Source organism: Colletes latitarsis, chromosome 5, assembly GCF_051014445.1.
Source record: "Colletes latitarsis isolate SP2378_abdomen chromosome 5, iyColLati1, whole genome shotgun sequence".
Classification (NCBI taxonomy): Eukaryota; Metazoa; Arthropoda; class Insecta; order Hymenoptera; family Colletidae; genus Colletes; species Colletes latitarsis.
The window spans coordinates 30,855,468-30,883,254 of record NC_135138.1 but is presented as its reverse complement, the minus strand read 5'-3'; the positions used below and the strand labels follow the sequence as shown (position 1 = coordinate 30,883,254).

Sequence of the window (27,787 nt, the reverse complement as noted above, 5' to 3'; positions counted from 1 at the left end):
GTCTTATTCCAGAGTTATTCCGAAACAGAAGTAGTCTCTGAGTCGTACAATATGAGTTGTTCAGTTTAGTTGTTCAGTTTTTAGGTGTTGTTCCCAAAGATGGGATTTTCTTCGTCTTCAAAGAAACCCGGGTTGTCCCTTGGCCGCTGTTCGTGAAACATCTTCTTGACCATCTTCGGAAATCTTAAATTAAATTCTTTATCTCGCTTCACGGTCCGTCTTGCTTGGTGGTTGAGGGATAACTCCCGCGAGCTCCCCAGGGGGCTCTTGTAGTAGCCAAGCAGGACGGACCATGACGAGGGACTCAGATATCATTTGTGCAACTTTGATAGACGAATTGTCCATCAAAATGAATTTAAAGAATCGTTATTTGAAATAATGGAATACTTATAGATATATAATATCTGTGATTGGCCGTTTAGATGGTTCGAAAGGTCAGTTGCCGTCCTCTAGTGAGACGATTCAAGGGAAAGAGTATTTCGGCCGTAGCGGAGTTCAGGAACTATTCCTGTCTGCGATAGCTCCGTCTCAGGATCCCTCTCTTTGTTAGACATCCCGAGTTGGGTCCTGCGGGCTCCCAGCAGGATGCTTAGGAGAAATGGGGAACCCGTATCGGGTGCGTCGATACCACCAGATCCTTCAGCATGAAGGAAAGGCTTCCATTCACGTTCTTTATTGATTTCCCGAAGTTGCGTGAAGTGCTGACCTAGCGTAACATGTAGCTCGTGCGGTAGGATATGTCGGCTTTCCCCACCACTCCGTTAAACGTTAAGAAAGTTCGTCGTTACTAGTGTCGCCGTCGACGCATTCAATTATTCCAAATCTGGCCATACTGATCTTGCCTATGTGTTTATGACAGCACAGTTTGAAAAATATTTTGAATTTGATGTGAAACAAAAATAACAAAATGGAATAAAAGAATCTTTCCATGTTATGAAATGGCTGACACTAAGAAGAAGAGAAATTTACGTAAACAGAAACAGCAGGAAAACAATACAAGTGTAGTAGAAAGTAGCAATGAATCCAAGGTACATGCAACATGGAGTAACAATGATAAAAGAATACTGTTAGAAGCTCTCAAGAAATATGGGTCTGAAAATATATCAGCTATATCAACTATGTTGCCGCACATACTACCAAAGGCTATTGAATTAAAAATTACTGAATATTCAATGATGGCAAAAGACTTGCAGGAACATGAATTCTTGGATAAATGGTTGAATTGTGGTTCATATGAATCTGGAGATAGTATTATACCCGAAGCACTGTTATTTATACAATTATTGGAAAATCACCCATCACCATCTGAAGTAGGAGGCTATGACTTTAGGTATGATTTTATTTAATTCAATTATTTGATGCTACTTTTTAATTAAAATAAATTAGTTATAATGTAACTGTATTTTTCTATTTTAGAGCAATCTACAAGTTTCTTTATCGCTCATGTCTTGAACGATCATCATTTTTTGATCTGTCACAAAAAGATAGGGACATGCTTTGTTCTTCTATGTCAAAAGTTGAAAACATATCATGGCCAAAATGTCAGAAGGATCTTTGGGACTATGTTGGAAGAGCTTACAATAGAATGAACATGAAGAAAGTATATCCAGGGAAAAATTCTCATTCTTTCTAGTATTATAATTTTTCTTAATTTATATATTTATGTACAATAATACTGTTTAATAAGCTTTTAATCTAATAAACGTACATATTTGTGGTATTGGATGTTTATAAAATGCTTAGCTAAACTTTATTAATATATACTAATAATTATTCTGATTTGAAAATATATCCTACTAAAGGATACAAAATTTAATTTCAGTGCAAAATATTCCTAGGAATCTATTTCAAACAATTTCTCTTAGCAACTTTAAAAAGTTACATCTAGAAAATTGAGAATTACTTTTTTATAAATACAACTAGTAGAATTTGCATGTAAAATTTAACTAAACATTTCGGGAACAACTTATGTATAAATTTGTTAATTAATGTAGAGAAAAACTGATAACATACAATATGAATAATTATAAATTTTTGATAATAATGTAAACTGAAATTATTCTACAAGGCACAAATCTGTTTTTTTTAAAAATATTTTATATTAAAGATTGATTTTAACGAATATATACAGGGTATATCAGAGAAACGTATGCCTGCATCAAACATTTATATTAACGCCTTCATACGCTCATATACAAGGGTAATTTACATTGTCTTTCCAATTCTATTAATTCACTTTTTTCAATCAGAACACAAATATTTGATAGAACTTGATTACAATATGAAACTGAACATAATTATTTTTACTAATGCTTATTAGTACATTTGATATTTTGTGTATTATTTAATTATCAATTATAATCATAGTCTTACAGATATACAAGTGGTAATGCAAGATAAATGAGTTGCTTGATGCTAGTGATGTCGATGTAACAGCGAATGTATTAAGAATCCAGCCGGTGCTAGCACGATGCTGGTCCATAATGTACTAATACATTATATTAAAATATTTTCTAATATAAACAATTGTTATAAGTAAAAGTAATAATTACACAAAATTCATTTGTACAATACGTATTATAAAGTAAACTACTTTTATATTTTTCTATTAAAAATTTATCATTTTATACATTGTACCTGCCATTTGTTTTAATATACTAATTATCTACATTGTATAAAAGCAAATAATAACGTTTGATAACAGTTCAAACTTATAATAAATGCAAAGGTAAATAAAATTAAGCAGACACAGTGTATAAGTAAATAGTGTTAATGAACCTTTACAGTTTAGTGCACATTGACTATAGAGCATTTAAAGTTTTTGAGCACATTCGTTTGAAATGCTTCACAATACTTTTTTTACGTTTTCTTAAGTATATAAAATACGTGCGCATGTTACCATTCCCATGCATCATCCTCTACTTTTTTATCCAAATTAGTTGCATGATTGTCAGTATGAAAGTTGATTAAAGCTTCCTCTTTAACCTTATCTCTTGATTTTCTCGTAGTTGCTTTAAAGTCAGTTATCTTTTCATTGTTTTTCATTTGTTTTGTATCATTATCCCAATCCCACTCGCAGTTCGAAGAATTTGTAGGTGATATATTAGTTCTAAAACATAATGATCTTTTATGCTTTATATTAATACATTGTAACATGAGAAATATATCTACCTACTTTGACTGTGATGTCTTCATCAAAGATGTTTTTTCAGTAGAATGAGATTGGACTTCACTATTTTGATAAGTAGTAGAAGAACTTTGATAATTTTGTTTCGAACTACACTGATTTTGTTCGATCGAATTCGTTCCTCCAATATCACCCCATCCTTTTCTTCCCAAATCTCCAACCTATATATTGAACATTTTATTCAAATATAAACAAAAATTGATCGATTGTACTGCAAAACGCAATATTATTTAAATGCCAAAGCATCTAATTAATGTACGTAATTAATGATAAAAATGTTCAATGTTCAACGAACTACCTTTGCAGCTAAATTATTAACCTGAGCTCCAACGTCTTCCAATAAAGTACCATCACGAACCTAACAAAAACAAAATAGAACGAAACAAAAAATGAAAATATAACTAAAAAAATACCATTTTGCAATAAATCATTGTAAAAACATAATTAAATAAAATATAATGAACATACAACATACAGTACACTAATACTATATATGGCATTATTGTCAAAACTAAAATGCTTATATGTCATCATAAATTTTTTTTGTGTACCTTCTGTGTTGCTAATTCTCCAATTCTAATAGCATTTTCTGTAGCCTTATTTGCAATTTTTGATGCAGACGAAGAAAATATTGACCATCCCTAAAATGTTAATCACAAGTTGTGTTTATGTGTTAATCATATATGAGGTCGGTTTTTTTAAATGGAAACACATAATTATCTCCATAAACAAATGAAAGTTAACAAGAAATATCTTTTCTCTCTCATTTAAATGGATACAGTCTATACATTCATAAAATAATATAACACAAAATTATTTATCTTACACTTGCTAGTGAAGAGACTGCAGTATCAAAAAATTCTTGTGATGAACTTCTATGTGGTGCATCCATTTGATAACCAAATCCTCCATACTTACCACCCAGACTAGGTGGAACATTACTGTATAAATATTTATGAACGTATATGTTATTATTTTGAAAAACTATATTGTAAATAAATATTGTATTTATGATTTATATAAATATTATCAAGATATTTAACATGTGAAATAAAATTTATATTTACTTACTTTTACATGAAAATCTGTACTTACTCAGGACGATTGGCATTTTCATTCTGTTTTCTAGCAAAGAAAGCTTCTGTTTGGGACTTACAGCTGTTTGAATTAAAATTTTGATAAGAACTTGACATATCACTTTGATATGATGTATAGTCTTGTTGATTTCCTGAATATGATGACGGTTGGAAATCCTTAGCTGTAGAAGTAGTAGGACTCCAATTTTCTCCACGAGCTAATGCTGCAATCTAATGAGTATATTTTTAATTACTTATACAAAATGAAACCTCTGTTTTTTTATATTACTTCATTTAATTGAATATATTTCATTAGTTATACTATATATATTTTATTAATATTTCTACTTATATTTTGCACAGATCAAGTGTCAAGCTATATGAGACACATAATTACAAACTAGATCTTAAAATTTAAGATACAAAAAATGGCTATAAATAATATTCAAATATGTTTACCCTATCCCTATATAATGCTGCTGCTTTAGTATTATACTTTTGAGATATAGACATACTATCATCCCAATCTGGCTGTGATTCAAAAAATTCACGAGCATTTTTATTTCCACCAACTTTCATTTTTTCCAATTCTAAATCTTTCCATTTATCCATAGAAATGGATCGAACAAACGACAAGTGAACACCTAATCCCCTGTGCTTGCCAGAACATTCAAGACAAATCCAAATACCATATGTAACAGAAACCCATTGAGGATTATGTATACCACATTCGAAACATCTCTGTAAAATTATGAGATGCAATTAGATTAACATATGGTATAATGTTAACAGAACTAGATGAATACATTACATTATTCTCATCTTTTGGTTTAAGTTCACTTAAAATTCTCCGAGTTCGCGGACTGGCCATAATTCGTATTACAAAATGTCAAATTAGGCCAAGTGCAATAAGTATTATTCGAATTAAAAGTTCACCATATCACACTTGCTGTACCCAGTCTCAAAGTGACAGTCTCATTATTTCCAATTTTTATTATACACAACAACGAATAACAAAAACAATTTGTTCCAACAAATAACAATTAGTTGATATCTATTTTAAATTTAATTTTATCTAAAGTAATGAATGTATCGCTCATATTCCACAGAATTAAAAATCGTATCATCAACTGTAGTGAAACGATCATTTCATTGGATATTTCATTTCACACGATGTAGGAAGACTATCACAGTGACTAAAAATTAATGCGTATAAATTTCTAAAATCTACCGCTATGGTGCGCTGCATGTTAACCGCATTTTTGCTTTGTTTACAAGTATATAGTAAGTATATTCCATGGAAACGATGACGTGATCCAAACAAAGTCACGTGACTAAAATTCACAATTTTATCATTCATGAAACTTACTATAAATATAAAATAGAAAGTATGAATACATGTTTATTTTACTAAATTATAAGCAAGTAACAATTTAATATTTTTATTTTGCACGATAAGTACATTTATTGATTATTTTTAATAAAAAAAACTATTTTTTTTACGCTTGATCGAATTATGTTTGTCGTATTCATATGTGTTTACGTAAATTCACGTGAACATACATGAAGACTGAAGCGAACTAAGTATTTCAAAATTTTGTATTATTTCGTTTTAAGAATATATAGAATGTATAAAAAATTATAAAACTTACGTGCAAGAAATTACGTGGAAATTATTAAAGAACGTTTTCATTCTTACCAATCAAATAATGAGACACTTATTTCATGTAAATGAAGCTTATTTAATTGAAAGTACGCATGCGCAACCCCACCCACTGTTCATGACAAATGCAACTTTTACTTCCGGTTGAGTTTGACCTCTGTACAAGGTTTTTTGGATTTAGCAGTATTCTTGCTTGGTGCTTCTGTTATCCTACGTCATCCGTACTTTATCTCAGCTGCACTTGCACTTTGCAATTCTATATCTCCCGGGGATATATTTCGTTTGTCGTATGTCCATCCAGAATCTCAACACATTCGGTAAGTATTATATTTTCTATTTTGTAGCTGATCATATTCTAGAAGATAGTTTGTCAAAATGGCGATGGCGTCTTCTCCTTGCATCATAGTACGCAATCAATTATCGTCATACATAATTTTCGTGTTTGCTTTTTAAAAGTGATGTACTTTTGGAAGAAATTTATCATTTAAACCCAAAATTGAATCAATTTTAATATAATACGAATTGTTTGCGTTGGCCAGACCCCTTTGCAGATGCAATCAAGGGTTCAGATGATGATGTCCAAGACGGTCTCGTGCATATAAGGATCCAGCAACGAAATGGTCGTAAGACCTTAACAACGGTGCAAGGTCTCTCATCTGAATATGACTTGAAGAAAATAGTGAGAGCATGTAAAAAGGTAATCAAAATCGTAAGAATTGTGATTTGCATTCTAACGAGTAAATCTTTTGTCAGTGTCAGACACTGTGCTAAAAATAGAACCAATGCAAACAACTGTTCAGTGTAGAAATATAATTGCACACGATTTTGCAGAAGTTCTTTTCTTCTTATGCACAGTATATAAAGTTTTGAATATAAATTTTTTATTAATTTAATTTTTTTATTCTTAACACAATAGAAAATATTTACGTATTTGATATATTGCAGTTGAAGAGAAACATGATTTTATAATCCCTTTATATGCATACTATATGAAACTGTCAATAAAAATTTAATTATATCTTATTTTTATATAAATAGATTACAACTATGGACAAACATAACTTTATTTCTTAAATGTATTTATTATACATTATTGTGTGTGTATAATTGTTACTAAAATTTTAAAGTTTTTGTTATTAATTAACTAAAATGGTAAATAGTTCCAAATATTTTTATATATTTAATTTTCATAAATTTTGAATGGTACATTAATCTTAAAATTATTATAAATTATTATAAATATTGATCTGCTATGAAACACAATATAAATTTTGTGTATATGTTTGTGTGGGTGCATGCATGTGTTGAACAGTAGTTTTGAGCCCAACACTATTGTGTTTAATATATTTTTAAACACCCAGATTTCAAAGAGGTGATTTAATTTAAACACTCCATGCATGAATTTCTACTTTGGGTATTCTGCCTCAGTAATTTACAATCAAATATTCTACCACACATTGATGCGCTTTTTGGTTAAAGCATATTGCAATTAATTTTAATATTTACTTTCATTACATTTTCTATTTTCATCCAAATAATCATTAAGTACAACAAGGTAATGAAAAGTCTAGAATAAATTGTTAGAGGTAAAATATGAAATTTGTCTTTATAGGAGTTTGCCTGCAATGGGACAGTAATCGAGCACCCGGAGTACGGGGAGGTGTTGCAGCTGCAGGGGGACCAGCGAGAAAATATATGCCAGTGGCTAACAAAGTCAGGTCTGGCTAAACCTGACCAACTCAAAGTCCATGGTTTTTAACCAACAAACACCCATGCCACTATCTAAGAACACACCACCTTCATCACCTTATCATCTTAAATTATCTGTATCAGTCACTAATACTTGTTGATATTTCGTGAGATATCCTATTATATACACATATATATTTCAATAAAAAATATATAACAGTAAAGATATAGGCACAATATTCTAATCAGACATTTGTAAGATTGTAGGAAGCAATATTTTACAGCCTTATGTTAGATAATCCACTAAACTCATCACATTTAAAGTAGTAGCAATAATTACCTATTAATTTGAGAAAATACATATACAAGGGATAGATACAAATAGCAACGGATGGCTTTTCTTTTTGGAATTAGGTAGTATGTATCTCGGCGCTATAGACGTATTCAGAGAGAGATGAAAAAGAATTGTTTTAGGCTGCAGATTGGCTTATTGTGTGTAATGCTGAATGCTTTGTTTTCTTTATACACTAAGGTAACAGACCTGATTTTATATTGTCATCTCCAAGTTTTGTGCCTTTGATTCCGCATTGATTGTATTATTTATTGAAAGGATGATCTTTTATTGTAATGAATTTTTTTAGGGAGAATTGCCAATTTTTTCCTTTATAAAGCAGTATTGACAACATTAGATCAATTGTTTTCAATAAAAATGTGGCTGTTCTAAATAAATAAATGGTAATTCACCAGTTTTTTGTCTTCTAGTATTATTTTCTACCTTTTAGTCATTTAATATTTGTAACTAAATATAACATTATTGTAAGTTTATTACTATAGAAGAAATGGTGTACATTAAAACAATATTTTTTAATCACATTTAGAATAGTACAATAGTACTACTTTGGTAAAGTATGCAAACGTATTAATAGAATATTTTAGTGTAAAAATTATTTCTTATGACTTCTAATTCATTTTCTATCGATATTTTTATCCATTGAAAAATGACGGATACTTTACTAAATATTCATACAACATAATATATATTTAATAATTAAAAAGTTCTGGCATTGCAATTTTTATAAATTTATGTGTATTAACAGTTTTAATCCAAATGCCTATATCAATAAAATGATTAAAACTTCCGAACGATATAAATATATAGATCTGATTGTCGTATCCGTATATGTATGCATACATGTGTAAAATCCATTATCTTTTTTATTTTATATGTATGTGAACACACATACAGGTTAAGTTCAATGTAATATTTTCATATTTGCTTAGAGATTGATAACAAAAAAATTATCAGTATTGTTTAACAAAATAAAACTGTAATATAATATATTGAACTTCTTCTTAGTATATTAATTTGATTAAATGAATAACAATTTTTAGATGTTTCGAGGTGTTTAAATTTAGTGGACACGAATCGTGAAAATCTAACCACCAGATTTCACTACCGTCGGGCTACATACCTACGACCCACAATGCACTGAGCTACGGCATGTGCCTTTCTGTGTCGGCCATTTTGTAGTTTCCTTGAGAAATTGTGTTGAGTTGATTCATCTTCTCGGTAAGAATTTTATAAAATTCTAAAACGGTGCGAATCACATTGATCCAAATGATGTAGAGGATTGAGGGCAGATGCTTATGGCTAACTATTCATAGCTTGAGAACGAGGAATAAGGTTGCGTTTTTTGCGCACAACCGTGTGCGCTCACGGTACTTACACCCGAAGAACGAGCCAGTAAACGAAGCTGCCGAGAACACCTATTGATAAAGGCACATGGAATCCGGGATTGTTTCGGGATGAATGGTGATTTCGGTAACGATATACGATACGCATAAGTGTACTGTCCAAGTGGTTGTCACCATATCTGCGTGCGTGAACGTGTTGGCCCGGCCAACGTCTCGCTCTATATTTGGCTAATCGCATCCAACATATTGCATATCTTGCCTTTTCAAAATTTTTACTTTTCATGCCGTAACCTTTCCCAAAGAACTATATCAGAAGGATACAATGTGACGTTTAAGTGTGAATGCTTGACGATTGCACATTGATTCTGAACGAGAGCAAATCTTAGCATGTGGCACGGTTTGTACGATCAACATTCAGTTTTGACTTTAATCAGAGTCAAGGGAACATTTCATTTTTTATTACGAATTTGGTGCTTTTCTCTTGAATTACATGTTCTACATTTTGATTTTGAAAGTAATTAGTGAAAAACTAACGTTCTACGAGGACATTTAAAATTTAGATCCTTTCTATTTTTACATTTATTATTTCTTCGTAGTTTATAAAGATATAATCTAAGTAAATTCGTATAATTTGAATACGCGTACATATATGCATTTGAGCACGCACACACACGCCCGCTTGTCCGCGCGCGCGCACACACACGTACGCTACTTATACACATTGTGCATACGACTATGTGCTATTGAACATGAGCGCGCGCGCGCATCGTACGTGCGACACACTCACATGTCAATTACGTACACGTACGTAAGCGCTAATGTATGTGTATACTAGTTATATAGGTACTGCACTGTATTACATCAGACTGGTATGTTGTATTACATACTGTTAATCATAATTCCAAAAATTACTGTAAGATTTGAATTTTTAATCTTCTACACTTCATAATTGAATAGGTCATGAAAAAAAGGCTTAAATTGTACTTGAAAATTATAAATTTAAGGAAAACCATACTTTATTCATGATGCACATATATATTTAATGATGTAAATGTATGTTTTCTCAATTAATTTATAGATGAGAAAGGGCAAGAAGTCAATTTACAAAATTATTAGTCTGTTTAATTATGCATTAATTTTGTTTATGATCAGTTAGAAAGTAAAGATTACATCAGGAACTGCAATGAAATATTTTTCTAATTTCAGAATAATTGTTCAATAGAAATTCATTTAATACAGCTTAATGCCATTTAATTGTTAATATTAAGGTGTACACATAATTGTGGAGATAGTTTTATTTTATACGCATTACATTAAGAATTGTTTAGAACTAAATATATTAATGTCAATAATTATACATATAATAACATTGATAATTTATAAACTCACGTATATTACATGTTGTAATATGTAAGTACAACAATATATATTAGACACTAGATGTCTTTATAAGGTATAACAGTATTGTAAATAGTCATATTATTCAATGCATTTTGTATTTTTCATAGGGTACGTGTACATGAATGGGGACATTGGGAAACTCCCACCAGGGGCGGTTTATCCAGCCACCCCTGAACCTTTGGGTTCAGTTGGGGGTGCAATTGGGAATACTGCATCCAATTTGGAATATGACGTCATGAACGGTGCTCCAAGTGGAAACGAGTTAATATTGGAGGCAGGTGTTGGTAACCTAGAGCCCTCGCCGCAGCATGCTATAGGTATTGGAGGTGCTGTGGGTTATGGTCCAGTGGATGTTGCTGCTTTAGGTGATGTGCCAAATCCACCTGCCCCAATGGCTGATTTATCTACGCCTGGTATACCTTTGGAACAACTGAAACAGATGCTCTCTTCGCAACTTGAATATTATTTCTCCAGGTACTTTTAATTGTATATCAATATTAATATTATGTAATCAGAGTGTTACTTATTAACATGCGAATAATACATACAATAATTCGTGTTTTTATGATGTATATTATTATTTACAATTATCCACTATTTTTATTTGAGTACAGAGTATCACAATATTTTATTTTATTTTTTGTAGAGAAAATTTAGCTAATGATACATATTTATTATCACAAATGGATAATGATCAATATGTACCAATATGGACAGTAGCAAATTTTAACCAAGTGAAGAAATTAACAAAGGATATAAAACTTATAACAGAAGTTTTGAGGGAATCTCCCAATGTGCAAGTTGATGAAGAGGGGCAAAAAGTAAGACCTAACCATAAACGATGCATTGTAATTCTTCGTGAAATACCAGATAGCACTCCATTGGAAGATGTGAAGGTGAAAAAAAGTATTAATCTATTTGAATAGTAACGAGCTACCTTTATTCCATTTTTAATGATGTACTTTTGTGCATATGTCATGATTTCTTCTTTTTTCTTTTTGTTTATTAAGTTTTAACAGAATTTTATTTCTAATTATAGAACTTATTCTCTGGAGAAGGATGTCCAAGGTTTATTTCATGTGAATTTGCCCATAATAGTTCTTGGTATGTAACATTTGAATCCGATGAAGATGCTCAGAAGGCCTATAGGTTTTTACGTGAAGAAGTTCGGGAATTTCAGGTACAATGATATTATCAATAAATAACATCGTTTTATTTCCTGCGCCAGTTTTCAATTTTTGGTAATTTATGCCATGAATAAAATATGTTCAAAAATTGTGTCATATAAATTTATAATTCTGCGTAATTTCTTTAATATGAAACATTTAATGTATATAGTTATACAAATTATAAACTGTTTATAAATTTAAGAAAGCATTGCAATATACAGAAAAATCCGAATAATGTTTTTAATTAAATGTGCTTGTTAAATTAATAATCACAATTACTGCTTGATTATATTAAATAATAGTTAAACTAAAATAATTGTCTTAAACAGCATAAACAAAATATATTGTAAATATAGTAAGTTAAATTTAAAGTTTTTTCTTTTACGATAATTGGTATTGATATATTATTATATGCAATTTAGGGAAAGCCAATAATGGCAAGAATTAAAGCTAAACCAATGAATAGGCTACCAATACCAGCAGTTGCTGGAGTGGGTGGTATTAAAAATGGTTATAGAACTCCACCACCACCACAGGTTTATGATCCAAACAGCTATACAGCTGGTCAACAACGCTTCCTCTTTACAAATGGTACTACAATGCCACAAACCACTATACCGCCATATGCCAATCAAGTTCATCTATACGTAAGTACACAAAATTATTCTCTATCAAAGGATATAATTATTATAATTACTTGATACGCAATTACGTTCGTTAGTTTAAGATAAATCTATTGTTTGTGAGGAGAATTATTCTTTTACATGTTTAATGTATTTTGAATTTTTTAAATATTACTATTTTTTTTAATATTAGTATTGGTTTTATTAAATTCTTATAGAAGTGATTTATGATATAGTTATTTGAAACATTGAAGTATATCAGATTCTTGTGGTTATTAACCGTTTGAATGCTAAAAGCGATGACAAGAATTCGTACGACCGGAACCAAGTAACGCGATTGCGCTTCTTCTATTATATATTGAAAAATGTCAACAAATAGGCATCATATTTCATTCTTTTGTCTCACTATTATCGCCATTTCATGTAACATTTGGGGATAGAACGTGTAAAGATAGGTTTATTTATTTGAAACCGTTAAGCATTAATTGAAAGTACAGTAAAATATTGATTATCTGAATGTCAATTATCTATGTAACCAATTGTCGGGTCACAAACCGAGATATATGTTTATAGCGGGGTCGGCAGTCTTTGTGTCCTATATCACGTTTATTATATGTTCATTTATACAATGAATATTGATCTTTTAAAATTATTGTATTTCCTGTTGATTCATTAAATAGTTGCAGTTTTACTTTTCCTAGACTGATTATTTGAAAAATTTATTATGGCAATGAATTTGTCTTGCTATTAGTTCGGATAATCGACGTTTCACTACTATATTATGCATCAGCAACGGGCACTCAACGATAGAAGCGAGATTGTGTTACTTAGTACTCAAACGGTTAAAACTGACAAGGGTAAGTCGTGATTTTGTTATGCGTCATTTGAATGAGACCAGGGTCAAATTCTAGAGGCTTATGAGTATAAACAAATTGTAAAACATTAAGCCTCTCTGATCAGATATTATTACAAACAGTTGCTTTAAACTTTCATTCAAACATAATTTTTTAATGTCACTAAAGTTATTTTTAATCGCCGCGTTATTTAAGATATAAATCTTAAATTACAACTTGAAGTGGTTCAAAAAACGTTTGTTCAGTTTGCAAATGACCTTTGTAAAACAGAAACACGTATACAATTACAATTATTAACTCCTTGCCTGATTATCTTGATACTTTTTCGGGCCGATTTGATTCGCTGATATTGAAGTTTTATCTAACGTTAATTGATAATCGTAACATGTATAGACAAATGGTTATATAATAAAAGTCAAGTGTAGTTTATAAATTTTCATAAAAGCTTCATTTAAGAGATAATACATTAATTTTATTATTTATTTTCAAAATCGTTATGTAAAGAGTAAATCTTTAAGAATATTGTCTGTGTATTATGTAAATCCAGTTCAGATTTTAACTTTTTTCGAGCAAAATTGTTTTAATGTACACGAAATCAATTATTCTGAACATCATATGCAGCTATAAATGTTTAGATTTACAATTTCAACAATCAAGGATGCACATAGCTGTTGTTGTATTTTTTGTTTATATTGTTTAATTTTTATTTAATGAATGATTATTTGTTTCTAATAACTGCTTTTATTGACTGTATACAAACTGCCAAAAACAGTACAGTAAACATTTTATAAACATTTTTTAATATTTTATTGAACTGGCAAGGAGTACAAATCAATAGATTTATAAAGAATGTGTTTTTAATTAACTATTGAAATCATCTTTAACAACATATTTTTCAAGATATAAGATACAATTTTGCTATGTATAATAAACAAAATGTTATATACTTTTTATAGCATCAACCATTTTATCATGCTGGAATTATGCCATGGGGACCAGCAAGTCCTGCTTATTTCGATATGTCTGGTGTTTTTACAATGAATGGTATGACACCACATAGTACGTTTAAGCCACACAATACAAGATACAATCCCCGACACAGGTATATAAGTAATAACAATAATAATTATCCTCAGTAATGTGCAAATATGTACTTCTTTTTTAATATAGAAACTATGTATTAAATTCTTTAGTATTATGTTCTTTAAAAAGGATTGTTACATTTCTTTACATAGGAAATAAAATTGTTTTTAATATATTTAGTGTAAAATATTATAATATTTCTTCCAGATCGCGTTTTATAAAGATTATTTAATTTTTGAGTAACATAGCCAATAGGTTTTTCATATACAACAATACCTTCCATAGTATGGTTAATGTGTCTAGAAAAAGAAAAAATTTTTCTCTACCATTTTTTTTTTATTTTTTTTTTCTTTTTTCTTTTGTAACTTCACTTGGAATAAAGTTATAGCTCAACCCATTTATTAGATATACTCTGTACAGTAGTAGCAGTCTAATTTTGATATGTAATACAATTCAAAAAAATTATATATTTATATTTATAAATCATACAAAAAAAAGTCCTATTATTAAAAACTGTACTATGTAAGGTATTACTGTAATAATTTAACATTATATTTTTCATTTTATAAAAGTGAAATACTTTTTGTTAGTATATTACATTGTTGACTGATTGATTAATTGGTAAAATTATATAGTGAAGAGCATAATTGAATTAATAATCCCACGTTTCCTAAAAAGTATTATTTATATTTGTAAACTATAGACAATTGTAACAATAAACGTAAATATCATACTGCTAATGGTCACAGGGTTCTTAAACACCTTTTTAATACTTTACATGTTTGTTGATTGACTTAGTTTTTTACACTGCTGAAAAAAGTTTATGAACTGTGGATATAATGGTAAAATATTTACATAGGAAGGTCATGCACTCTAATATTCAGTTTACTGTTTTATATCAAGTTGAGAAGAACAAAAGTAATAAGAAATTTAAAATGAATACAATTTCTCGTATTTCTACTATAAAAATCATTTTGCTTTTACAAAACGAATTATCCGTTAGATTTCTCTGGAATGTTATAATAAATCAATTAACTGTTCGATGTTTGTGAAAAAATTATTGTAAGGACAATGCTACTGATAAAATACGATTAATATGTCAAGACGAAAAAAAAATTGTGCGATACATCACAATCAATGAAACCTTTATAACCATAGATACTGAATTTGTACCAAATCGTAGAAAATATCTTATGCATTAAAGAAGATACTACTTTACAAATTGAGACTCCAAATATACTGCCAATTTTTGTCGTGGTTCATTATGTACAACAATAAATAATAGTTTTTATGAAACACATAGTTATTGGTTCAATTATGCTTCTCAATATATATCATATTTGTGTGTATATATTTATGTGTTTGCATGTGTGTATGATATAGAAATAAACAAAGAAACGGGCCTGAAAGACCAGCCTTAATGGATGGTGGAGGAAACATGGTGCCAGTGGGACGGACCTCGCATCCACCTATTAGTGGCGCACCACTATCTATAGGAGCATCAGTTTCAACCTTTACTTCGAGCTTGCCTACAGTGAAGCCGACTTCTTCTTCCTACCAGACCGGCACAAAGTTCCATTCCTCGCATACAACTATGGTAACAGGAGAGACTCAATATAATAGCAGCCACTCCAAGGGGTCGCAGGAGAACGATGCTCAAACTCTGGACTCTGGAGTTCAATTTCCGCGTCATCGTATGCATCGTAGGACCAAAGACCAAGAATCATTGTCCAAGGCTAACAGTAGCCCTTTACCATCGATCAGAGAATCTACCCCGGCCAGTAATAATAACACACAATGTAACCGAGGGGCACAATTCGATTTGGAAGCTTCTGCTTTTCCTCCTCTTCCTGGCCTAGATGCTGATCTTGCAAAATCCCATAATGCTTCGGTAGAAACTATTGGTACTGATTGTACGCAATCGCAGAATAGGCTTTCAGATGTAGTCAAAGGTACTGCAAAATTAAAAAGCGTTAAAGAAAAAGAACCTGCAGGAATTTCGCAACAATATCATCAACAACCGACAAGTAACAGCAGTAGGTCTGCGAGCCCAGGGTCAAGTGCTGGTGGTCATATTGGTTCGCTAGAGGCTCCGACTGGTTCTGGCAGTGCATCGACCACTCCCGCTACATCTACAAATACCAGCTCTAATGCTTCTGCTAGCAACAATGACTCCACAGACATCGCTCTCAGCACCATCACTCTCACTCCCCCGTCATCTCCTGATAAGTGAGTGTGCTTTCTTCTTATACGCGCGCGCCCGCGCCACACATACACACATACATACACATACACACCGAATACAGGGTGTTTCAGTTTAACCTTTTCACGTCGTTATCTCTAAATCTAGTGATTGTTTACAAAAATGTATAAAATCAAACTTTATTTGTTTCGAGGGAATCATGTTTTAGTCAACTTCACTTTATTCAATATAGTCATTATCAAGATATAAAAGCGACTTCCATTTTTTAAATGAAACTAACACTCTACAATATTAAGATCACCCAAGGTCGAATCTTATATTTCACGTACTGGTATTTGATACGCTCATTTATCTGTGTCTGTATTTGTTATCATTTGTCTCTGAATGCTTTAGTTATGTTCTAGTATTTTTAGGATGTGTGTTCAGTTTTTGTACACATTTGTGTCAGGCGTTCATTCGTGTTTACAATTTACGGAGGTATCTTTGAATTTTAACGTTAAGTAAGTTTTGGAAGATATTTATTAAATTGTAATTTCGATTGAATGGCTTTAATTGTATAGCCACTAGATTCGTATATGCAGAAGTTAAAAAGTTAGATAACGGAAAATGTTACCTTCAAGACTCCATGTGGAATAAAATTAAGTTGACCATAACATATCCCTCATGAAATAAACTCAGTTTTATTTGAAACATTTTCTTAAACGACCAGATTCAGAAATAACTGTGTAGAAAGGTTAAAATGGGATATTCTGTATGTGCATTTACACACACATGTATGTACATATATTTGTATATATACATATATGTTCTGTGTATGTGCATTATGTAATAGATCATATATTCTATTCTTATTGTAAAAGAAAATAGTTGTTTAATTACATTTATAAAGTATTGCTTACTATAAATTATTGTTAAAACTCTTAATTGCTTTTAATGACATATTGCATATATTATGTATATATGTATAGATATACACATAGGATATATTACATGGTTATAAACACACGCACACACACACAAATATCCGAATAACATATGTACAGGAAGTCGTATAGAGCCTGAAAAAGAATGCTAAGCTATGTTTGATAGTGTTGGCTGCATTATATGCTGCTATGCTCTGTATGGTGGATGTGTATTAGAGAAAGTTATATAGTCCACCTGTATTTTCATATCATCTATAAGAAGGAAAGGGAAAGATACTCATGGTAGTGTATTAGTTTCAGTACATATTGCATTCTTTTAGTATGGTATTACAATAATCTTATTAAAATTTATGCTTATTTACTAATTTATAAATAAAACAAATGAAAGTAGTAAATTAATTATTCTGATGAAATAACGAAGAATAACGAACATCGAAATACACATTTTGCTTTTGAAAGAACTTTATTTTACACTATGTCCATAATAGTAGATAATGTATTATTTTTTAATTCGTTAATAATCTAACATATATGTGTGTTTATTACAAGCAATTAAATTCTAAATTGTTTTAAAAATATTAGTTCAAATTACATCGAAACTTTGAGGTGTCCTATTATTGTTAAACTTTCCCTTTCTTAATTACATTATACTCATATTTAGTTCAGTAAGAAATAGGTGTAACTTTTCTAAATCTACCATTATTTTATTATCCATGGTGGTTAATTTTTAGGCGTGCTCAGTTGTTCCAATTTGCCATTTATATCTATTCATTGATATATCTTCTTTCCCATCGCGTGACAAGTTGTCTAACGTTGTTTGGAATGCCTCGCTAATACGGTTCTTTAATAAAAGAACATATCTTTCAAATAAGAGCTGGTGCTCCACTCGATGAAAGAGCAAATTTTAACTTTAAAGCGTGAAATGCTCAAAATCGAGGTATTCATTTGATACTAGGTAGTCAGAAGCTTTACCATTCTTTTATGGTGATTAATCTTAAATATCACAAAGTGTTGCAATGCGTATGTATGCAAGAATGTATGCAGTACTCTGTGGTAGCACAATTTATAATACTTCTTGCCTGTATTATTGCGGCAAATGAACAATACATATGGACTAATCTATTATTCAGGGTTCTTTAATATATGAGTTTATTATTATTATTTTATTATTATTTTGTCATTGTCATCGTCGTCATCATTATCATCATCGTTACCATCTTCATCATAGTAATTAATACTATTATTGCTACTAATATTACTAATATAATCAATATCATCATCATCATCACCATTTGTTACACTATGATTATTACTAAAACTATAATTATTATTAATATTGGTTTTACAAAGACCATCTTGATTGTTAGTACTATTATCATTGGTCTCATCAGTCTTGTCCTTACCATCAACCTTGCAGTTATTATGACTATCACTCATTGTTAAATACTACAGTTTTACTGTTACCATAACATCATCATTACTATTATTCCTGCTACTGCTGTTATTACTGCTATTAATGATGTAACTATTGCTATTTCTGCTATTATTACTAATTACACTGTTATTAATGCTATTGCTACCATCACCACCCATCATTACCATCATTATCATTACTGTTACTATTGATGCTACTAACATTACTATTGTTGTTATTACAAATTCTGTTGTTGCTGCTGCTGCTACTACTACTACTACTGTGCTTTTACTACTATTGCTATACTGTTACTGATATTGATACTATTTCTTTATTTATTATTATTATTACCATTATCATTCTTGTGGTTTTTGCCATCATTGTAGTCATAAAATCATCTGCATTATTATTACTGTCATCACTATAAGTATCATCATTGTCACTATCATAATTACTATTGCTATTACTATTATTATTATTACTACTACTATAATTATTACTTATTATTATAATATTACGTTATGTTATGTTATATTATATTACAATTATTAATTGTTCATTTTCAAGTTATTCTTAAAGGCATTTCAATTGAATTCTTAATTTTTAATATAAAATTAAGCTGTAATTTTTGGCACACGAGTATAATAAAAAGCATGGTTCATTATTAATGAATGACTATAGATTCATTGTCAGTGGAAGTAAATAAATGATGTGTATACTGGTTTGTTAAATAAGTGTTGCAATCTTGCAAGACCCATTCCCTTATGTAGTTTTTTTGAATGGAATTGTACACAATAGTGACTGTCTTATATTTGTGCATGATATTTTAAGGTGCACAGTCGAAATTACTTAAGATGCATTGAATATATATCTATTATACTTATGCACGTTCAGGTTTAGTCCTTTATTATTGAAATGCACCGCTGACAGATCTGTAAAGACTGACGATACGAACATGGTGAATGGAGTGGATGAGGCTGTTTCAAATGCACACGCAGTGGAAGATTCTGAACAAGTGATTAGGTGCGAATGTAATGTCCCTACTGCCTCGCAAAATTCCCAGTTACAAGCGGGAGTGACTTCTACCTTCCCTCTAGTAAGTATATCATTTTTTTTAGATAATAATTTATATTTTTATCCTTCCTAGAAAAAGTTTAATGCAGTAAAATACTCTATTTCTAGCTGTCGTTTGTATTTAAATTCATCTTTTCATTATATATATATTTATCATAATATGAAAGACGATAAATGGAATAGTATGAATATAAAAAAAACACCAATTACGAAAATCTTTTAATAAAGTTTATTAGAAAAGTATTGTATCGTCCTTTCTGAATATTTGATATATTCTCTAATATTATACATATTTTTGATAATAATATTGGCATAAATCAATTTTTATTTCATTTTGAGAATAATAATTACAGCATGGTATTCAATATGAGTAATAAAAATATAAATGTAATTTGGTGTTCCAGATTTTTAATTAACATTATTTTCTGGATTCATATACTCTCTTTAAGAATTACATGTTGTTTAGTATCTTTTCTAAATAAAACAGAATTTTAATAAATAATATTTGATATTCCATAAACTTTCGTTTTCACTAATATAAAATAATATTAATTTAATTAAATGTTGTCTTATATTAGGATCTTACGAGGCCGAGCTATGCCCAAGTAGCACAACACTGTCGTGAACTACCTTGTACAAAACATAAGACGGATGAAAGGGATGGAAATGTGTAAATCAATATGTGAGTAATCATCTTTGGTAGTTGCTTGTATTATTTCTAAGGAAAAGTAATTTATCTAATATATGGAATTAAAAATTAGTGAAATAAGCGCCTTTACAGATACTACCGCAATGAATTTCAATATTTAGCTGTTATTCTTCATCTGGATTGTATGGATTACGTACCACTGTTTTTATCCTACACTGGATATAGTGGGTATGAAGAAAACTTTTTACATTGTACAGTGACTTCGCCTACAATGAATGTGGTATCGATTAACTATGAATCATAAAAAATTATTTGAAGAAACTCTAATTCGCCGCATATTTTAAAAATTCGTTTGCTGGCAGGATAATACATTATGTAGAAGAGTATTGTTATTGCTTTGGTTCTGTGATTTTGGAGGTACATATTTGTTAGCTTGTAAAAATGTTAAACTAAGGTATTAATCTTTTAATTCCTTTCTCCTCTCCCCTTTCATAGCACAGGGCCGTAACTGGGAAATGTTTATCTTTGTGCCAAACCTTGCTATGTGCGTACAGCTTAATAAATGTTCAGAGTGCAACGAAACTTATTCTCAAACAGAATTCTAAGTAAAATAAAAATGAAAAAAAAAAGAATGTAATTTCCAAAGCAGATAAATGATAAGAATACTTAATTTGAAAAAAAAAAAAAGAATTTCTTGTTTTCTAATAATTTTCTATGTTTCATTTAAACTATTTATAGGCAAGTTTTGTATACTTTCCAGAATATTGATGACAATTATAATGAGTAATATAAAAATACCAGTTAATTTTTGTACAAAGAAGATATTACCTTATTTGTGTTGTTTAACTTTTTATGTGTCTTGGCTTTTGTTAAATATTAACGATGAGAAAATTATAAGAAATATAAAATCATATTGTAGACGTTAATTCTACTTAAAAGATAACGCTAACATATTATCTTGTCACCATTTGTTAGTAACAAAAGCAATTAAAACATTTTATTTTACAGTTAAATTATAAGAACACTGATTATATAAGATTGAAATACAGGATTTTCACACTTCTAAGTTTATTGGTATGTCAGTTTTAACATGAATTAAAAGTTAATAGATGTTGGTTTGTTATATTTTCTGTATTAAATTTATACACATGAAACAATTAATATTTTTAATAGTAAAGATTATTGTTAGTAAATACATTCTCAATCAAATTTATGGAAAACATTAAAAAAATATGTATTTAAAAAATATTAATTGTATTACAATCATACTATAATCATTATATTGTAAGACAAACATATAAATTCGATATATTTGTTCATAAAACTATTGATAACTATTAAGACACAATATGTACACAATACAGAAATCAATGTAACAGAGAAAATTTATATTAGGACATTATAGTATACTCTGAAAATATAACATTCCATGTTGCCTCAAGTACATTCTAGTCTTTACTAGAAGCTTTAAAATTTGTATTCCAAGTGAATCAGAAATAGTAATAAACTACGCGTTGTTATTAATATTCTGGAAATCATACTTCTATAGATTTTAGTTTTGTGTTCAACTTAAAAGAAAAAAAAAAGTATACATTGTTATGATGTTTAGGCACCTATTTACGGCACTGACTTTTCTTTTTAATATTACTGTTACATGAGATAACATACGATTTAGAATTATGCTTTGGCAAGTAATATAAGAGTTATCAGAAGTGTATGGTCTTTGAGCACACATTTAAGTGCCTCAAAATGTTGTGTATATTACAGGAGCTTGGCTTTAGATGTTATACAATTACATGTACCTATACATTATAGCAAAAAAACGCATATGATATATTTGTTACTGATATGCGTACAGAAATTGAAATAATGGATATTTAAAAAACCAATCTCCTGAACTATAAAACAATTACCAACATGTATAATTATACTTTACATTTATGATACTGCCTTTTAATTTTTTTTATATCTAAAACGATTAGTCACAATGTTGGATATACAGAAAAATTTATTATCAGCTGTAAATGCATTAAGATATTATTTGAGTTTAAATCGTGGTGCTGTAAACACTTTGCTTTAGTCTCAGTCTTGTAGCACAACTTACATTAATTGTATCTCGATGATACCTTTAAAATTTGATGTAACACGGTTGATTACATCAAGAAACAAGTATGATATATTTAATATACACACATAAATATCTTTTCATTGGTAAATTCACTCGTTCGAAACATTAAACATAATATCTTTTAATTTGTATTTAACATAGAGTTGCCACATTCTTGTTTCTTTTTTTATTTTTTCCTTCCGAATATAGCTTTGTATTTTTTAAAAGGCTATGCACATGTACGATAATTTAAACGCATGTTAAGAATACAGTTTAAAAATATAGATCGTGTCGAACATAATAAGTGAATGAAAAAAATTTTTCAGCAAGACACGATCACAAAGATATTATTCACTCTATTGGATAAACATTAAATTCAGTCAAACTTTATAATTAATCTTCCTATTATTAAGTTAATATCTATGTCTTAAAATTTGCGTAATTTTTTTTTCAAATTATATATTTTCCATTATTTCATTAAATATGGCAATAATACCTAAATGTCAATTTTCAATTACCTTAATTAATAATAAAGTCTGCTTTTTGCACTTACATGAAAAAATTAAATTGTTTTAAAACGTGCACGGTATTTTCGTCCAAATAAGGTTGCGTCTTTAATTCTACGTGTATTCTTAATACGATGACAGTAGTCAAATATAGAAATACTTTTTAATCAAACGGCACAGTAATTTATCGATTAATTTTTTAGTTTATATATAATGCCAATTCACGAGAATTTACCGATAAAAAGATTTCTATAAATACGAAAAATACATATGTATTAAAAAAAATTGGATAAGCATTAATATTTCTCGATTATAGAATTTTAGAAAACGTAAACGATGTTAAAGTGATTTGTCTTACTTTATGCGTTATCCCATAAATTATGTATAGCTAATTATGTGTATGCTTTGAATATTTGTTTTAATTACTGCTACGAATTATATGTAAAAAATTTGAAAGTTGATTCCTCTCTATACATTGTCTTTACTAAATGTATGGAACTTAATGTAAGAAACGTTAAACTGTTGGTATATACCATATACCTGTACGATACAAAGTAAGAAACAGACACACCAATACCTTGGATCTTAATGATCATTTGTCTTGTCAAAAATAATAATTAATGATAACTAGTAGAAATATTTGAAACATTTATTTTGTAAAGTATAATGAACAAAACGGAACTCTTTAAGTGCATACGAAGAGTTGGGACAGTAGAACTTACACTGGCAATGTAATTAACTTACAGTATATAATGATTTCGTGTAAAAGTAGTTCCAATGGTCCAGGGTAAGGGTGGCATACTGGGATAAAATTGTGATTGGAATGTGTGGAAAAGGTATATTAGAACTCCGTTCTTTTTTAATAATCCCGTCACAAAATCGTGGCTGATAAACTTACGTTAACTCATTCATCAGAATAAACTGTGATTAGATTGAAGTCCAACAGAAATACAATGTATAATGTACTCCGTTTCATAGGCTACAGGCCTAGAAAGTCTGATTTTTTAACTACTATGAGAACTTGTGTATTATAATATGATCTACGACGTTTGTTTATTACTATGTAAAGTGACAAATTTCAAAATTAAACATTAATTACTGTTATTGGTTTTGCTTTTACTTTACAACTTTTAATCTCACATTAATGTTAATATAATTACATTTTCGTTTGTTAGAAACTCTATAGATACGATTTAGATGGAACATGGCCTAGCATTTTGAATAAAATAGAGAAAACTGATGTATTCTGGAAAATATAATGGCAATTGATGAATCCATATAGATGTGGGGCAAAAGCTATTTCTGCGTGTAATTTTATTCAGGACATAAAGAAACTGCCAATATCTTCAATACAAGAGACTGACAGTATCTGTACACAAGATGCAAATTCAATTAAAATTATAACATCTCTTAAAAATTATTTAAATATATGAAGCTGGAAACAAAGACTTTGTGTGTTACAAAGAATCAAATTAAATTATATATATTTAATATCGTTTATCAATCAAATGATTCGCAAATGTCAAACATTACCTTGCTACAACATTACTTTAAAATCGAACAAGTAGTAGTTACATACTTTCTAGTCAATCTTATGAACTTCGAAGATTGGTAAATACGTTATTTAGAGTACAATTCAATGTAAACAAGTTATAAGGAATGAGTATTGCACATTGTTAACATTAATTATAGAACAAAGTTATACGATTAATATTATTTTACGAAATATGACATCGATGATATACAATCATGCTTTTTTGTCTTCCTTCATTGTCTTGCATTATAATATCTTTATTTAGTTAAAAGATATACTTTGTATATAAAATAATAACGAATCGTTAATAGGGGTTAACATCAATTACCAAACATTTTGTTCTTATTTTGTCAACAAAAAAAAAAACGTATTTGTAGTAAACCAGAAAGTATATTTGTTATTTTAATTTACATGTTTTATACTGTACACTCCACTGCAATTAATAATTTTGTTTTATTTAAACAAATTTCTGTAGACTTGAATTTTTTTTCATAATTCTAATAGAAGTTGTTCATAGTGCTTTATAGAAAATAAATAAATAAAAAACTTAAATTATTTACGAATAAAAATTTTTAAATATTTACAAGTATTTAACTTACAATTTTGTTGAGACTATAAGTTTGGTGTTATTCCTCAAATCATCACGTATTTCAAGCATCAATTATATATTATTTCTATTTAAGCATTAGAAACTTTTGAAAATTTCATCTTTTATTACTTGTATACAATGGTGATAGCTCATTTTGTTAATGACTTTCCCAACGGATTCGTACAAACTTTCAAATGCACTACTATAGTTGTAACTACTACACTGACCATTATTACAGATGAACATATAATAAATTATAACTAAACATTAATGAAGTAACGTAATTAAAAATTTATTATTTGGGATATTTGTGCAGAAGAATAAGCCACTATTCAACGACGATAAATATAATTATGTATACTTATAAATTAATTTAGAAATCGAACATTCCTAATTAAAACATTATTTATAATTGTTCTGCGGTTTTCGTATGCAACATATGCGACGCACTAACGTCATGTCATGTACGTTCGATGGAAAATTATAATTTGTAAATATTTGTTTATCATAGTGGGCACTGGACTACAATGTCTTACCTAAATATTTCCGAAAATAAACAAAAACTTTATGCTAATATGTTTTACGACGCACGTCGTAAACATTTACTTCGTCTTCTACATGGTAGAATTTTTGCGTCACAAAAATATTTATATAAAACAATGTTACAATTGTCATAGACTGTGTCATGTGTACTGGCATATTAACTCCTAATTTAAAATTTATTTATTTTGTTTAAAGAAAAAGTACCGCAACAAATGTAATATATTGCGTTCAAATGAAGAGATTAATTATTTAAAACAAGTCATGTCACGCATGATGTTAAATGGAAAATTATATGCAAAAGAACGTCCTTGATTGAAATGATTGAGATGAAATCTTGCAAATGTAAAAATACAGTACTGTTAAATGCAAGCGGTAATAATTATCTTTTGAATATTTAAATCTAATACACCAATTGCTATCTGTCAGTTAACATTCAGTAACAGTTAGATGAGTTTAAAGCTGCCAGTCATGATGGTCATAAAGTCTGATATGTTCTGTACAATTCCAAGTAACAAATATACGCATGCAATACTTTTAAGTAATAAAATGCATAACTTATAATGTATATATAAAAAGCTCAGAATTCAAACGTAGGAACTACGTTGCATAAAAGATTGTGTCAAATGTGACATGAATTACCAACAAGAACGTTACATGCACGCTATATATTCCATCGTTATAAAACCAATATCTATATTTGGGTCCAAGGAAAACCACTTACAACGTTCCTGCCGTTGCTTATAAAAATATGATCACTTTATATAATTTAACCGGTTTCACTTAAATATTGACAATTTCGTGATCTTTCGTTACATTAACAAATTTTTATTTTGAAATTTTTTTCTTAATAAAAAAAAAAATCAACGATTTAATATAATAATTATAAACGAACATTCATTTAAATATTTGATCAACAATATTATCACCTATATCTCTAAGAGAGTATAAAGAATTGAAATTATTTAGTGACAATATCAAAAGCTACAACAAATTTTTTAATTAGTTAAGATACTAATATCCGTTACGTTAGAAACAAAGTTAAGACATGAAAAATGGTCTTGTTGATTACAATGTTGCTCTTGTAATACCTGTAACGTGTCATATATCAGTTACATTGCGGACGAACTCGTTGTATGTTCAGTGCCTTTTGACATATGTATTTCTATGTATGTAAAAATCAATGAATGCTTTTGTATCTATCGATATGTCCCAATTTTCGCTGAAAGAAGTACGCACGATTTAAAATAATCTGTCAAAAAGCTCTTGTATTCCCTACAGATTAAAACAGAGAATGTTAAACAATAAACTTGATCAAATGTTGGCTTATTGTTTGTAATTATAAATACATAGAGTAAACCAATATTGAATCAAGGGTATTTACATATACATACATGCATACATACATGCATACATACATACATACATACATACATACATACATACATACATGCATACATACATACATACATACATATATATATATATATATATATATATATAGCATTAGTGTGCTCGTTTTAAAGTGCATAACTTTTAAAGGTACACGCATATTTTTATAAATGTCGGTATTGATACGATGGTTTACTGTATGCAGGTTGAGTCCTATAAGACTGAAATTGCAAAAATTTCTATTATTTTCAATAATATGAAGAAAGTTTTAGAAAGAGGCGTCTTGTTATAAGTAACACGTAATACGATAAAAATCACTTTTTCGTAAGATTACAGTTTCTCAGAATTTAGTCACTGAAATGTTTAAATGGAACATATATTTTTGTTATATCAATAGAAACGATATAATAAAATGA

General features: G+C 29.3%; 4 protein-coding genes across 16 annotated transcripts; 3 read left to right on the top strand and 1 right to left on the bottom strand.

The window, feature by feature from the left end:
* The first annotated feature begins 283 nt into the window (after positions 1 to 283).
* LOC143341762 (uncharacterized) lies at positions 284 to 1,720 on the top strand. The gene is made up of 2 exons (XM_076764920.1): positions 284 to 1,330; positions 1,417 to 1,720. The coding sequence occupies exons 1-2, from the start codon at positions 939 to 941 to the stop codon at positions 1,631 to 1,633; spliced, it is 609 nt and encodes a 202-aa protein (XP_076621035.1). The 5' UTR covers positions 284 to 938; the 3' UTR covers positions 1,634 to 1,720.
* Positions 1,721 to 2,150: 430 nt separating this feature from the next.
* Positions 2,151 to 5,460, bottom strand: Arfgap1 (ADP-ribosylation factor GTPase-activating protein 1). 3 transcript variants are annotated; one of them, XM_076764915.1, is made up of 8 exons: positions 5,075 to 5,460; positions 4,723 to 5,004; positions 4,283 to 4,494; positions 4,014 to 4,128; positions 3,739 to 3,828; positions 3,486 to 3,545; positions 3,176 to 3,348; positions 2,151 to 3,124 (listed from the first exon to the last, which is right to left on the bottom strand). In XM_076764915.1, exons 1-8 carry the CDS (start codon positions 5,132 to 5,134, stop codon positions 2,896 to 2,898), a joined length of 1,221 nt encoding a protein of 406 aa, XP_076621030.1. In that variant the 5' UTR covers positions 5,135 to 5,460; the 3' UTR covers positions 2,151 to 2,895. The 3 variants fall into 3 exon arrangements, with proteins under 3 accessions (XP_076621030.1, XP_076621031.1, XP_076621032.1); XM_076764916.1 differs by having other exon boundaries at positions 2,151 to 3,109; XM_076764917.1 differs by lacking the exon at positions 3,486 to 3,545.
* Positions 5,461 to 6,061: 601 nt separating this feature from the next.
* Eif1 (eukaryotic translation initiation factor eIF1) lies at positions 6,062 to 8,364 on the top strand. The gene is made up of 3 exons (XM_076765312.1): positions 6,062 to 6,243; positions 6,466 to 6,623; positions 7,539 to 8,364. The coding sequence occupies exons 1-3, from the start codon at positions 6,216 to 6,218 to the stop codon at positions 7,683 to 7,685; spliced, it is 333 nt and encodes a 110-aa protein (XP_076621427.1). The 5' UTR covers positions 6,062 to 6,215; the 3' UTR covers positions 7,686 to 8,364.
* A 723-nt stretch (positions 8,365 to 9,087) lies between these two features.
* Larp4b (La-related protein 4B) lies at positions 9,088 to 26,813 on the top strand. 11 transcript variants are annotated; one of them, XM_076764675.1, is made up of 11 exons: positions 9,088 to 9,185; positions 9,281 to 9,437; positions 10,819 to 11,185; positions 11,358 to 11,607; positions 11,751 to 11,891; positions 12,303 to 12,527; positions 14,314 to 14,459; positions 15,824 to 16,669; positions 19,875 to 20,076; positions 20,633 to 20,736; positions 20,836 to 26,813. In XM_076764675.1, exons 2-10 carry the CDS (start codon positions 9,422 to 9,424, stop codon positions 20,726 to 20,728), a joined length of 2,289 nt encoding a protein of 762 aa, XP_076620790.1. In that variant the 5' UTR covers positions 9,088 to 9,185; positions 9,281 to 9,421; the 3' UTR covers positions 20,729 to 20,736; positions 20,836 to 26,813. The 11 variants fall into 11 exon arrangements, 9 of the variants coding, with proteins under 9 accessions (XP_076620790.1, XP_076620796.1, XP_076620795.1 ...); XR_013079664.1 differs by having other exon boundaries at positions 9,123 to 9,437; positions 20,836 to 21,120; positions 21,199 to 26,813; XR_013079663.1 differs by having other exon boundaries at positions 9,123 to 9,437; positions 20,836 to 25,436; positions 25,470 to 26,813.
* The last annotated feature ends 974 nt before the right edge of the window (positions 26,814 to 27,787 follow it).

Coding starts and splice junctions, on each gene's coding strand:
- LOC143341762 (XM_076764920.1), top strand. CDS start 939: ATGGCTGACACTAAGAAGAAGAGAAATTTACGTAAACAGAAACAGCAG. Junction 1,331..1,416: donor GTAGGAGGCTATGACTTTAG/GTATGATTTTAT, acceptor TTTCTATTTTAG/AGCAATCTACAAGTTTCTTT.
- Arfgap1 (XM_076764915.1), bottom strand. CDS start 5,134: ATGGCCAGTCCGCGAACTCGGAGAATTTTAAGTGAACTTAAACCAAAA. Junction 5,005..5,074: donor AACCAAAAGATGAGAATAAT/GTAATGTATTCA, acceptor ATAATTTTACAG/AGATGTTTCGAATGTGGTAT. Junction 3,546..3,738: donor GAGAATTAGCAACACAGAAG/GTACACAAAAAA, acceptor TGTTTTTGTTAG/GTTCGTGATGGTACTTTATT.
- Eif1 (XM_076765312.1), top strand. CDS start 6,216: ATGTCCATCCAGAATCTCAACACATTCG. Junction 6,244..6,465: donor CCAGAATCTCAACACATTCG/GTAAGTATTATA, acceptor TGCGTTGGCCAG/ACCCCTTTGCAGATGCAATC. Junction 6,624..7,538: donor TAGTGAGAGCATGTAAAAAG/GTAATCAAAATC, acceptor TTGTCTTTATAG/GAGTTTGCCTGCAATGGGAC.
- Larp4b (XM_076764675.1), top strand. Junction 11,186..11,357: donor CTTGAATATTATTTCTCCAG/GTACTTTTAATT, acceptor TATTTTTTGTAG/AGAAAATTTAGCTAATGATA. Junction 16,670..19,874: donor CCCCCGTCATCTCCTGATAA/GTGAGTGTGCTT, acceptor ATGCACGTTCAG/GTTTAGTCCTTTATTATTGA.